General features: G+C 38.4%; 1 protein-coding gene across 1 annotated transcript in view; it reads right to left on the reverse strand.

The window, feature by feature from the left end:
• The window catches only part of LOC133460071 (polypeptide N-acetylgalactosaminyltransferase 10-like), a 175,248-nt gene that overhangs the window by 43,736 nt on the left and 119,265 nt on the right, over positions 1-12,247 (reverse strand). The window contains exon 7 of the mRNA XM_061740584.1: positions 3,071-3,188. Coding sequence (XP_061596568.1) covers positions 3,071-3,188 — 118 coding nt within the window. The remainder of the gene's footprint in view (positions 1-3,070; positions 3,189-12,247) is intronic.

The following is a 12,247-nucleotide window of genomic DNA, read 5'->3' on the forward strand; positions in this document are numbered from 1 at the left end:
TGTATATTTCTAGATTAAGAGAGTTCAGTAAACTGCTTTTATAGGACCTTTTTTTCCATAACTCCTTTAACATAGTAGCTTTTGTGGCATGACGTGAATAATGCCTGTGACAGATCTGTAATTCGATTGGTTCAAATGAAGTGACTGCACTTGGTAAAAACATACAAGTGCACCCCCCTGTACCTGATACAGAAAAGTGTCCATGTGGGAGAGAGTCAATAAGGCTATAACAAGCTGCCAAGCAGTATATACAGTATTGCATCCTGTTGCTCCTGTTGACTGTAACCTTGGTTTCTCTGCGGTGTTCAAAAATTATTCAAAAATGTTTAACTTCGATGAGTAAAAGCCTCTACAGCAGTGGGAGATTATCAGCTTTGCTCCTTAAATCCAACCCTTTTGTTCCTTTTCAATTCCGACTTCATCCCGTTCTGGGTTAAGCTTGAGTTATGGTTCTGCGTCAAAACGACGCCGTGCCTGCGGCGTGTGGTCTGCGTCGACGCAGACCACACGCCGTCACTGACGTGCACCTCCCGAAAATTGTAACTACGCTTCGAGGCGACGCAGACGGGGAGGGCTGTGATTGGTTCGTTTGGTAGCAACGCATTTCCGGTTTCCGGTTTGAAGCAGTCGTGAACTTTCAGCGCTCTTTTTCTTCGTGTATGTGTGATTTTTTTTGTTGACTTGTTTTGTTTTTTTGCACGATAGTTGTCCTTATCTCTTTGATTCATTGTGACCGCAAAAAGTTGGATAAACCATTCAGAAAAAGATTGCTAACTAGCGGTCGCGGGGGGGACTGCACCACAACGAAATGGAGTGACGGAGAAGTCCGTACGGTTCACGATGGCGTCACGGCGACGGCGTCACGGCGACGGCGTCACGGCGACGGCGTCACGGCGACGGCGTCACGGCGACGGCGTCACGGCGACGGCGTCACGGCGACGGCGTCACGGCGACGGCGTCACGGCGACGGCGTCACGGCGACGGCGTGTGCTCTGCGTTGGCTTGACGCAGAACCATAATTCAGCCTTTACGCGTGAGCTGGAACATATCGGGCCAGCAGGAGAGTTCGCCCTGGACGGGCCGGTCACGACCACTGACCAATCTGATCCTCTCAACTGGTACGTGGTCCCGCCAACACCTGTGGTGCCACGTTGCCCTACACCAGGGGTCGGCAACCCAAAATGTTGAAAGAGCCGTATTGGACCAAAAACACAAAAAACAACTACCGGTATGTCTGGAGCCGCAAAAAATGTAAAGTCTTGTATAAGCCTTAGAATGAAGGCAACACATGCTGCATGTTATGCATGCATGCATATTAGTTATAACTGGGTCCTCGGCTGCAAATGTAGCTGCTAATGTCTTTCCACACGACTTTTTTTGTTACGCAAATCTATGGAAGAGTATTAGGGCAGGAGAAAAATAAAAATAATATTTTAGAGGAGGAAGATTTTTTTTTCATTATGCACTTCGAGAAAGAAGTCGAAATGTCGAGAAAAAAGTCGAAATATCGAGAAAAAAGTCAAAATGTCGAGAAAAAAGTCAAAATGTCGAAAAAAAGTCGAAATGTCCAAAAAAAGTCGATATGTCGAAAAAAAAGTCAAAATGTCGAAAAAAAGTTGAAATGTCGAGAAAAAAGTTTAAATGCTGAGAAAGAAGGTGAAGTTTCGACTTTATTCTTGAAATTGTATTTCAACATTAATCTCGACAATGACTATTTTCTCGACATTTTGACTTTTTTCTCAAAGTGCACAATGAAAAAAAAATCTCCCCTCCCCTGATACTCTTCCGTACAAATCTTCGTTAACAGAAATGTTGAAATGTAATATTTATTCTACACATTTTTACAGCATTGGAAAACGTTCAGAATGTTTGTGTCTTGTTTGTCCTCCTACAGAAACCATATTAAAACCAAAAATATATTTTCCTCCCCCATCTATTTCCATTTTCAAACATTTTTGAAAAAGCTCCAGGAGCCACCAGGGCTAAAGAGCCGCATGAGGCTCTAGAGCCGCGGGTTGCCGACCCCCGCTCTACACAAACTGAATCCAGCCAGTCACGTAATTCCTCAGCAACACGAGAAAGATGATGGCCGACTTCTGCAAAAGTCGGCGGCCAGGCTAAGAAGCGTTTCCAAAAGCGACACAGAGTGAATGACGATTCAGCTAAATATTAGAACTAGGGGTGGGCAAAAATATCGATATGGCAATATATCGCAATACTTTTCCAGCTGATTCAATATCGATATTAAAAATTTGAATATCGATTTTTATTTATTTTTTTTATATTTTTTATCCCCAATTTTTTTCCCATTATATCACCCAGTGCTCCTACCTAAGTGACAGTCCTGGGCATTGCCACTTTCTACCAACCCTGGGAGGGCCCTGCACTGAGCTCAGGTTTTATTTCACGTTTTAATTCATTTTATAATTTATTTTTTATATAACACAATTGCCTGTCCTTAAAAAATGAAAAATAATGGACAGAGGTTTATTTATTTATGGATTTATATCTATACTGACTGATCACTGTGCCTGTCCTTGGTTTTAGTACCCATCTTTCTTGTGTTTATTATCATTTGCCACATAATTAAAGCAACCTCATACTAAATTTAATGTTAATTTCATAAGATGTAAATAATATGAAAAACATATACAAATAAGTTGTAACTTTAGCTTGTATAGTTATAATAAAACATTGTTTTGACTCAGTTTGTCCCATGAATTGTCACTATAATCTGATGAACGTGCAACTCGCATTTTAAGATCCATCACTATCATCTGATGTACATATATACAACTTGGATTTTAAGATGTGTAATGCATTTTTAAATTTTTCGGTGAACTATGTAGAATATAATAATCGGGATATCGCATAATCGGGATATCGCAATGTGTATCATATCGTGGCTCAAGTATCGTGATGCGTATCGTATCGTGAGGTCCTTCCCAATACCCACCCCTAATTAGAACATAAGTTGTTGCCATTCAACTCCGGTTGCATCATAAAGAAGGATTTTAGACCCAGCGATCACATAGGGATGTCGCACTTTGGACATTTTATTAAAAAATACCTTGAAGGAGATCTCGTACTGTTCTCCTCCCCAGATCTCCAGACCCGTGTCGTATCCTCCCAGCTCCCAGAACCACTTCCTGTCCACAGCAAAGAGTCCACCTGCCATCACTGGTGACCTGGAAGACACAGATGGTACACAGTCAAATATTACTGAAGACAACAAAAAAAATAAAATGAATATAATTACAGTCTGTTGTGATTACGGTTATAATCTGTCACATCATCAAGTAAAATCTTTTTAAGGGGCCTGAGCAAGTGTAATAAAAGTGAGATGACTCTAAAAGAATCACAAGTGAGCCGTCTTCTGTCACATTATTGTACCTTCCAGGTTTATCTGCATAATACAAACTTCCAGTGTTGGTTTACAGCGACAGGTCAACTGAGGCCTCGGGCACTTGAGTCTTTATTTTGTAGCATCACTGATAGCTTTAAAATTATGCAACTACTGCACATCCGCCTTGAATATTCAGAGTTCACTCGGGGGGTAAGTGGTCCCCACTTACGTAGAGCTCTTTAAACTTAGTTTTTAGTGTAATTTGTGCTTTGAATGGTGCTTCTCATTAACAAAAGGCTCATGTAGCTTCTCTTCTTCTATTATATATGTAACTAAAACCACATTAATCACGTAGTATGGGCAGATCAAGGCCAATGCTGGGGTTCAAAGTGTCATGCAAAGACATGCAGGGGAGGGGCCCTGGGGGGAAACCATTAACCTTCGCTTGTACAAGATGTACTTACTCAGACAGAGTGAAAGCTTGACGTGATAAATGAAAAAACTGTCACTGTGTCATTTAAAATAAAAGGGAAACATGCACACGATGCAAAAGTTTTAAAAGCCATTAAAGAAAGTGGTGATCCATTTAAACGTTTGTAGAATATTTAGTGGAAAAGGCGTTTATAACGTGCACCAGCACTGAAAACTACAAGCGTTTCGCTCCAGCAAAACCCTGAAAAGTCCTGACAATGACACAAATATCAGTCATATTGTAGTTGCAGACCAGAAGATTCAGTTTTCGACCACATGATTAAATCAGAGAGATTCAAGTGTGATGATTTACCCCACACTCCTCACCAGTTGTTCTTGTTTCTGTTTCCGTTAAGCAACGCAGAGACACCGCAAAACTAGTTAAGCCATCTGGACCAATGAGAACGGTGATAGAAGGGGAACTGTTCAGCTCTTAAAGGCAGAGGGAGCTTTTCTCTCCTTTCAAAATTCATGGATCTGTATTGAACGGCCTCTCATCACCACCGTGGTCAACTGGCAAGAACAATGAAAGAAAAGGTTTCATATAAAGACAGAGACAGGGACAGAGAGAGACAGACAGATACTATATATATAGGGGGGGGGGGGGTAATTTTGAGAAATATTTTTATTCAGAAAAATTACCACACAACAGCGGGCCAACAGTATGGGCTATATGAAAACTTGTTTCTTGTGTAAACCTTACACTTAAGCTACATAACGTAAGCGGTAGGTCTATTTTGAACATGAACTGAACCACTGTATTTGCAGAAATATTTTCTTCTAATATTGTTTTTAAATGTGCCAAATAAAAATAAATAAACCAAATTAATATTTTTTTAATTATTTCTTGATATCAGTTTAACAGAAAACATGGGAGCTCCTCAGCCGGGGAGATGCTGATGTCCACCATCCGATCAGCAATGTCAGAACTTATTTCATCTTCTGTCGCATTTTTACTCTGGATTTTTGCTTGTGATCCTGTAAAATATGAGGATATGCTGCTCTGGATTCTTTTCATTTTTTCATTCATTTGACTGACTATCTTTTATTTTGGCGGGCCGGAAGTCGGACTTTTGGAATGCAAGAAAATCCGGTTGGTTTTCAAAATAAAACTGCTTTCTGTGGGCGAGATGCCTCTGACTCGCTCCCGGTATCAAAATCACAGCACAAGCAGAATGAACACGGACTGTGTATTTTGGTTGTTATTACTTATTAATAATTACGATGTAATGGTGAAAATACTTTTGGCGGGGGGGTACATTTTGTCCCCACTGAGGATAAAAATAATTCAGCAGAGGGTAGGACGTGTAAACTAAAGGGGGGGGGATCCCCACCATCCCCACCATCCCCACCGGCGAATCGCATCCTGTATATATATATATATATATATATATATATATATATATATATATATATATAGTACAAAAGTAACATGTAAAAAGGACTTTATTTTATTTTTTTATCAAACCAGCGGCTCCAATGCTGCCAGTTTGACGCCAACATGTGACATACTGCCGGTTTTTTGATGCACAACAGCCTCATCTCTCCTCAGTCAGGTCTTCCAGGGTGAGACTGAATCCTGCTGATGCTACAGTCATGACGTCTGCAGATAGATGTGGAGACTGAATGAATGTGCGCTATAATCTGACCGGCCAACTCAACCGCAGCAGAACTAATCACAAGAAATGACACAATTCAGATTAGAGACATGTTTTCCCAGACCACCTCCCCCCTCCCCTTTTTTACGTTGTCTTTTTCATAATGAAACCATTGTGAACGCTAATAAAGAACCATGTGCTCACCACATTTATTGAATTAGCCCACAAGATGCAAATGTTTGTCCTTTTACTGGTTTTGTTCAGAGTAACCGTTTCTCCGTTCCCGTCTGCACTCGTGTTCTTGCGTATTTGCAAGACGTCGTCAAAGTGCTGTTCCAACTCAAAGCACACATCTAATCAAGCAAGCCAGAAATCCCTGGATGTGTTCTTGCTCCACCAATTTCATCGGGGATTCATCCAGCGGAGAATTACAACAAAGTATCTCAGCACACATTTCGCATCAATAAGCTTAAGTAATGATGGAGGAGAAAATTTAAAGATGTTTGTAAAATCTCAAGGGCTTTTATAATTTGATCATTTTCTTCTTCTTCTTCTTTTTCTTTTTTCTTTTTAAACAGAAAGCCACTTCTCCAAATCAAACAAAGCATGCATAAGTGCACAACACTTCATTGGAAATGATGAGCTGACCTGAAGTTACTGCTCTCGCTGCTGCTGCTGTGCTGCATCAGCCATATCAAAGTAAGTACTTTAATCTGAAGCTGTACGGGAACGAGGAGGCGTTTGTAGATTGGATGCGGCTATTATCGCTGGATGATGAACGCGTGTTTAACGTGCGCTGGGTGATATAAACGCGAGGCGTGTTATTTGTCACCTCGGGCCTGAAGGCGAGTCGGGAGGCGTTATCTGCCAAACATAACATGACCTGTGTGGGCGTGTAGAGTGACGTACTGTCCGACATCAGCAGGATTTATACGGCGTCTGAAAGGTGTTTTTTTCAAAACGGGGATGGATGAACAACGGGATGAGGGTTTTTTGGCCGGGTTTTGCGTCTTGCTAACCCCCGGTTTGTCATCTTTGTCTCCAGTCTCAGAATGTTTCCTGGTTCTGTCAATAACACATCTAAGTTCACCAATTCTTGAGAAAAAATTCAAGATCACAATGTACAGCAGAAATTAAATGTAGGGTAAATTAAACATTTTTACCCTCACCCCTGTTTGTTTACATGTATATATCAAATTAACCTTAAAACTAGTGCTGGCCAACGATTAAAATTTTTAATCTTAATTAATCCAAGATTTCTGTAATTAACTATGCGATAAATCGCATATTAATTGCAAATTTATTCACACATTTTGTGCTGTTCTAAATTACCTCAAGGTATTTTTTTTTTTATGTTTTTAATACTGTTAACAACAAGAAAGGGCAAATATGCTGCTTTATGCCAATGTTTATTCAACTTTCCACAAAAAAAGCTTTTGACCTGAATGTAACATTCCTTCATGAATACAAACACAATGTAGTCCCCAACTTTACACTTGTAAAGACTAACTTAAGATTCCCTGTTTTTTTAAGCAGCTCAATGTAAAACAATGAACCATATGCATCACAAACATTGTACAAGAAGTGCATTGGTCAGTTACATTTTCCATGTAATTATGTCTAACCTCATATGGAGGAAATAATTTGAGTTTTATGTTTTATGTAAAGCGCTTTGCGTTGAATTTTTTATTTTGTAAGAAAAGCGGTTAACAAATAAAGTTTGATTTGACTCTTCCTTTTTTGCAAGCTGCTATCCAGCGTTGTCTGCTTTTGATGAGGTGGTGGGGGGGCAGAGCAGCGCGGCACTCTCTGGTCGTGTGTTTGGCTGCAAATGGTATTTGAGACTCGACGTACTTCGATGGCAATTCATTTCAAATCGACAGTACATGCAAATAACTTTAGTCTTGTCCAGCGAACCATCTGCATCTTTTTGAAAGTGAACTAGCTGTTCAAAAGTCCCTTTTAATTCTCCATCTTTCAATCCACCAGACTTTTTCTAAGGCTACGGGTGCCGTCGAGCGCCAGAAATGATATCATGCGCCTTTTTTTTTTTTTTAATCATGCGTTTAAAAAAATTGTCGGCGTTAAGAGGACGTTAATTTACTTGGACAGCCCTACTTAAAACACATTTCATTCTTGACTCTCAGATTAAGACTCCAAATTGAAGAACTTTGGCTTTAATTTAATTTCTTTTTAAATTGAATCACAGTTGAAATACACCAGCACATCCACGCCTCAGAGCGCCGCCCATTAACTGACCCCGACAATTTAGTAAAAATACAATACCACAATTAAAATACTCATTACTTCCTAAAGGCTGGGGCTTAAAAAATCCATAGTCGGGAAGGATAACAGATCTTATTTTGTCAGTACTTCATAAAAAGTTGAAAATCCCACTGTGTCTACAGCAGAAACAGAAACCAACACTAATCTAATACGTCATCTAATAGATTATCCAGTTGTTTTTTATGCTTTGATTTAAAAAAAAAATCCACTACAAATGGTAGCTTTCCTGATTATCATTATTATTATTTTTAATATTGGAGTTAGACGTATACGGCATCTATTACCAAGAAAAATCTGTATTAATTTATATTATACTATGATTTATCCTTATATTTCATATTGCAATGTCATTTGGCCAAGTACCTTCAAGAGCAACCTCAACTGTATCTTTATCCTGCAAAAACGTTTTATCAAAATGATTACATTTTCCAATAGACTTACTAGATCCACCCCATTGTTCCAATCCCTATGTATTCTCCCTATTTCTGCTGGAAATGTTTTTCAGATTTGTCTTTTTGTCTATCAATCCATTCACAAGCTACTTCCAACCTGTTTTCATTCTTTATTTCAATTAAATTCCCAAATTCATCCCTTTAATACCAGGTCTGCAAACAATCTCCATCCCACCTTTTTCAGGACTACTTTTTCCCAATTTTCAGTTAGATTCAGAGGTTCCTCTTTATTTATACACCTTACCACTCAATATTAGAGAACGCTCGAGCACAAATAATTTCAAAAAACAAATCACAACTTTTTTGCTAACCCAGCTTAGCAAAACTTAACCATTAATTTCCAGAACTTTTCTGCACATCCTCATCAGATTCCTGTTTTTCTAGTAATCTAGCTTATTCTCCTTAGTTGTCCTATGTTTAGTTTAGTTTAGTTTATTTTGTTTTGGTCATTTACATTTTAAGATGTTTGCATATACACATATGTACAGTATACACACAGATATAAATATATATATGTACACATTTCCTTTTTTTTTTTGACCAAAAAGGTATAAGCTGAAGCCTCATGGCTTATTTTGCCTATCCTTTTCAACAAAGGCAGACTTCAGAAACAAAAGATACTAATAAGAAGAAAACGAAACGAACGAATAAAACAAAGAAAATAAACAAAGAAGAGAAGAAAATAAATGTGGTCACTCACGATTTGAGGACAGCTGCAGGAGGAAAGTTGCATAATTTAGACAGTTTAATATTAAGATAATTTATATTAGTGTTCTATATTTATCCATTATTTTAGATTTATAATTTTTTTTAAATTTATATATTGAGCTACTTTTTTTTAGTTCCTCATCCAGGCGGTTCCATTGTTTCACACCTTCGACACTGATACACCTTGACATTTTTTTTGTTCTTGGCCATTTCTGCTCAAAAATGCCATAGCCCCTTAGGTTGTACCTGCTTTCCCTCACCTGGAACAACTCCAGGATACAGTGTGGGAGCATCTGGTTGTGTCCCTTGTACATTGTTATTGCTGTCTTGAATTTGATTAAATCATATAATTTTATGGTGTTTGACCGGATGAAAAGTGGATTTGTTGGTGCGTAGTATTTAGCATGGTTGACAATTCTGATTGCTTTTTTTTGGAGTAGAAATATTGGGTTTATGTTTGTTTGATAGTTGTTCCCCCATATTTCCACACAGTAACTGATGTGTGGAAGTACGAGGGAACAATACAGTAGATACAGTGAGCTCTGGTCCAAATTTGCTTTCATTTTGTACAGTATAGCTATTGTTTTGGATAATTTTGATCTTAAGTTATTAATGTGAGGTTTCCAGTTTAGTTTGCTGTCAATTATGATGCCCAGAAATGTGTTTTCATGCACTTGGTCGATTTCAACACCGTCAAAATGTATGTGTTACATATCTCTGTAGATATTGTTTGTTTCATTATAGGAGGACCACTTGACAAGCCCTTATGGGTTTTTTTGGTTCCTCCTGCACATTTTTTTCTTTTACATTGTATTTCTTTTTTTTGTTTCCTTTTTTTTTGCTACATACTGTTTGTCTGAACTTTTGGCGGTTGTATATATATTTTTTTTATGTGCAAATAAACTAAACAATTATTTTTATATAAATAATTCTCTGGGAGGAGGAATCAGTTCATTCACAATGGACAAGAATCCCAACTGCTCGTCCTTGGTAACAAGTTGAGTCCTAACTCCATAACCCGTGGATATTCCACCTCACAATTCAAAATTAATTAGATATGCCCAAGCTGATATTCTCCATTTCAGTCTCCTGACCTTGAGGAAGAGTCAAAGCCTGAATTCACTGCTAAATGAAACAGTCGCGCCCAAAGGAGGGGATGATAGAAAGAGACAGAGAAACTGAAAAGGAAAGCGACAGATGCCGGTATCGACAAAAGAGACAGTGACAGATGAGAGGAGGGATGGAATCGTACCCCGGCACATGCAAACGCACATACACACACCTCCGAGATGGATTTTAACATCCCACCGTGTCTCATTCTCCGCTGCGGTAATGTCAATCAGAATGAAAATGAAAATCTTTGCGACTCAAATTGGATTTGCACTGATGAAGGTCATTTCATTGGGCAAGAAGAGCAGACTAATTCCTGAAATGAGGATTGATTCTGATTGTTCTGCAGCCATTTCTTCTGCGGTTTCTTATCTTGCTGAACAGCTGCCCTGCCTGATGACACCTACAGTATTTCCAAATATTCTCTGGCATGCAAACAGACAAATCGTATCTAATCCTTCACGGCTTCCAAAGGGAGTGTCTGGCTCCCCGGTTATTTGGCCTTGCGAACAAAAAAGCGGGAGTTATTCGTTTTGGTTTCCATTACTCAAAGGTTACCTACATGTGCAGATGTGTATTGAACACTCGTGGTCTAAAGCTCTCCGGTTTGCAATGAAGTGGTTCATATAAAAGTTTACCAACTTGTCTGTACTATTCAATTTTATGGAAACTAAAAGTGCAACGAAAACAGTCTGGTTGAAACTCATTACTTTCATTAAAATATACAGGACTGTCTCAGAAAATTAGAATATTGTGATAAAGTCCTTTATTTTCTGTAATGCAAAAATGTCATACATTCTGGATTCATTACAAATCAACTGAAATATTGCTAGTCTTTTATTATTTTAATATTGCTGATCATGGCTTACAGCTTAAGAAAACTCAAATATCCTATCTAAAAAAATTACAATATTCTGGGAATCTTAATCTTAAACTGAATGTATGACTTTTTTTTTTTTTTTTTTTTTTTAAATTGCATTACAGAAAACAAAGAACTTTATCACAATATTCTAATTTTCGGAGACAGTCGTGTACATGAGCGAGAAGACAATCGGTTATTGAGGTGTGTTCGACTCCATGCCGCTAGGTGGCGCCACACGCACTTTCACGTATGCATTCTTCCTGTACAATTAGTAAACAAGCATGAAGGAGGACAACAAAAAAAATGTGAAAAAAAGGTTGCTAATGATGCAACAGCTCTGTAAATTCGTACTTTATCTGGCACTCAAAAGCTCGATCTCAAGAGCTTCAGTTCGGTTCGACTACAGTCGGGCTAAGGTGTATACTGTACATGGCTTTTAAAACTTCATTATCGGTCGGATTAAGGCAACAATTCGACTTTCTGTTAGTGCATGTAAACGTACTGACTAAGAAACAGCAGCAAGCATGTTTTTGTCTCTATTTCTCTTAGAAGTAGCAACACTAGCGTGGAGAAATCTGAAATAGTTTAAGAAATGCCCAAACTTGAAACAAGGCCTTTGTGTCTCACTCAAAACTCAAAAATTCAAAACATCAATATTTCAATATCTGTTAAACAGTTAAACGTTGCTCTGCAGAGCATGACTTCTTTCCAAACTGAAGTAAAATCCAAGTAAGATCGATGGTGCAAAATAATGCAGCACGACTGTAAACAGCGTCGGTCGATGCTTAACGTTGTGCATTTATATCAAATAACCTAACTAATGCAACGTTACGCTACGACTACAATAAAACTCTGTGTTGGTGTTGATGTTGGGTTACAGTTTAAGAAAACTCAAATATCCTATCTCAAAAAGTTTGAATATTCTGGGAATCTTAATCTTAAACTGTAAGCCATAATCAGCAATATTTAAATAATAAAAGGCTTGCAATATTTCAGTTGATTTGTAATGAATCCAGAATGTATGACATTTTTGTTTTTTTTAAATTGCATTACAGAAAATAAAGAACTTTATCACAATATTCTAATTGAGAGACAGACAGTCCTGTATATTTGGCTGCCCATTTAAACGCTTTTCAAATCTCTTCTGAACAATTCTGCAAAGCCAGATGTAGCAAATTCAAACAGCCAAATTGTCTCTGCCCCAAAAGTATTTTTATTCTCAGTCATCCAGGTCGTAGTAATCCTAAATGCTTGAATAGAGGGCGATCAGGCTTCTTTTCTCTCCACCACTGGGCTGAAACGGTCTCTATTAAAACAAAGGGAAATGGAAAGGAACACAAACACAAGAGAGGATCCTAAACATGCTAATACTCAAACTGATCTTTTCTCCGGCATACAGACCCTCTCACTCGTG

The sequence above is a fragment of the Cololabis saira genome, chromosome 14 (assembly GCF_033807715.1).
Source record: "Cololabis saira isolate AMF1-May2022 chromosome 14, fColSai1.1, whole genome shotgun sequence".
NCBI classification, from domain to species: Eukaryota; Metazoa; Chordata; class Actinopteri; order Beloniformes; family Belonidae; genus Cololabis; species Cololabis saira.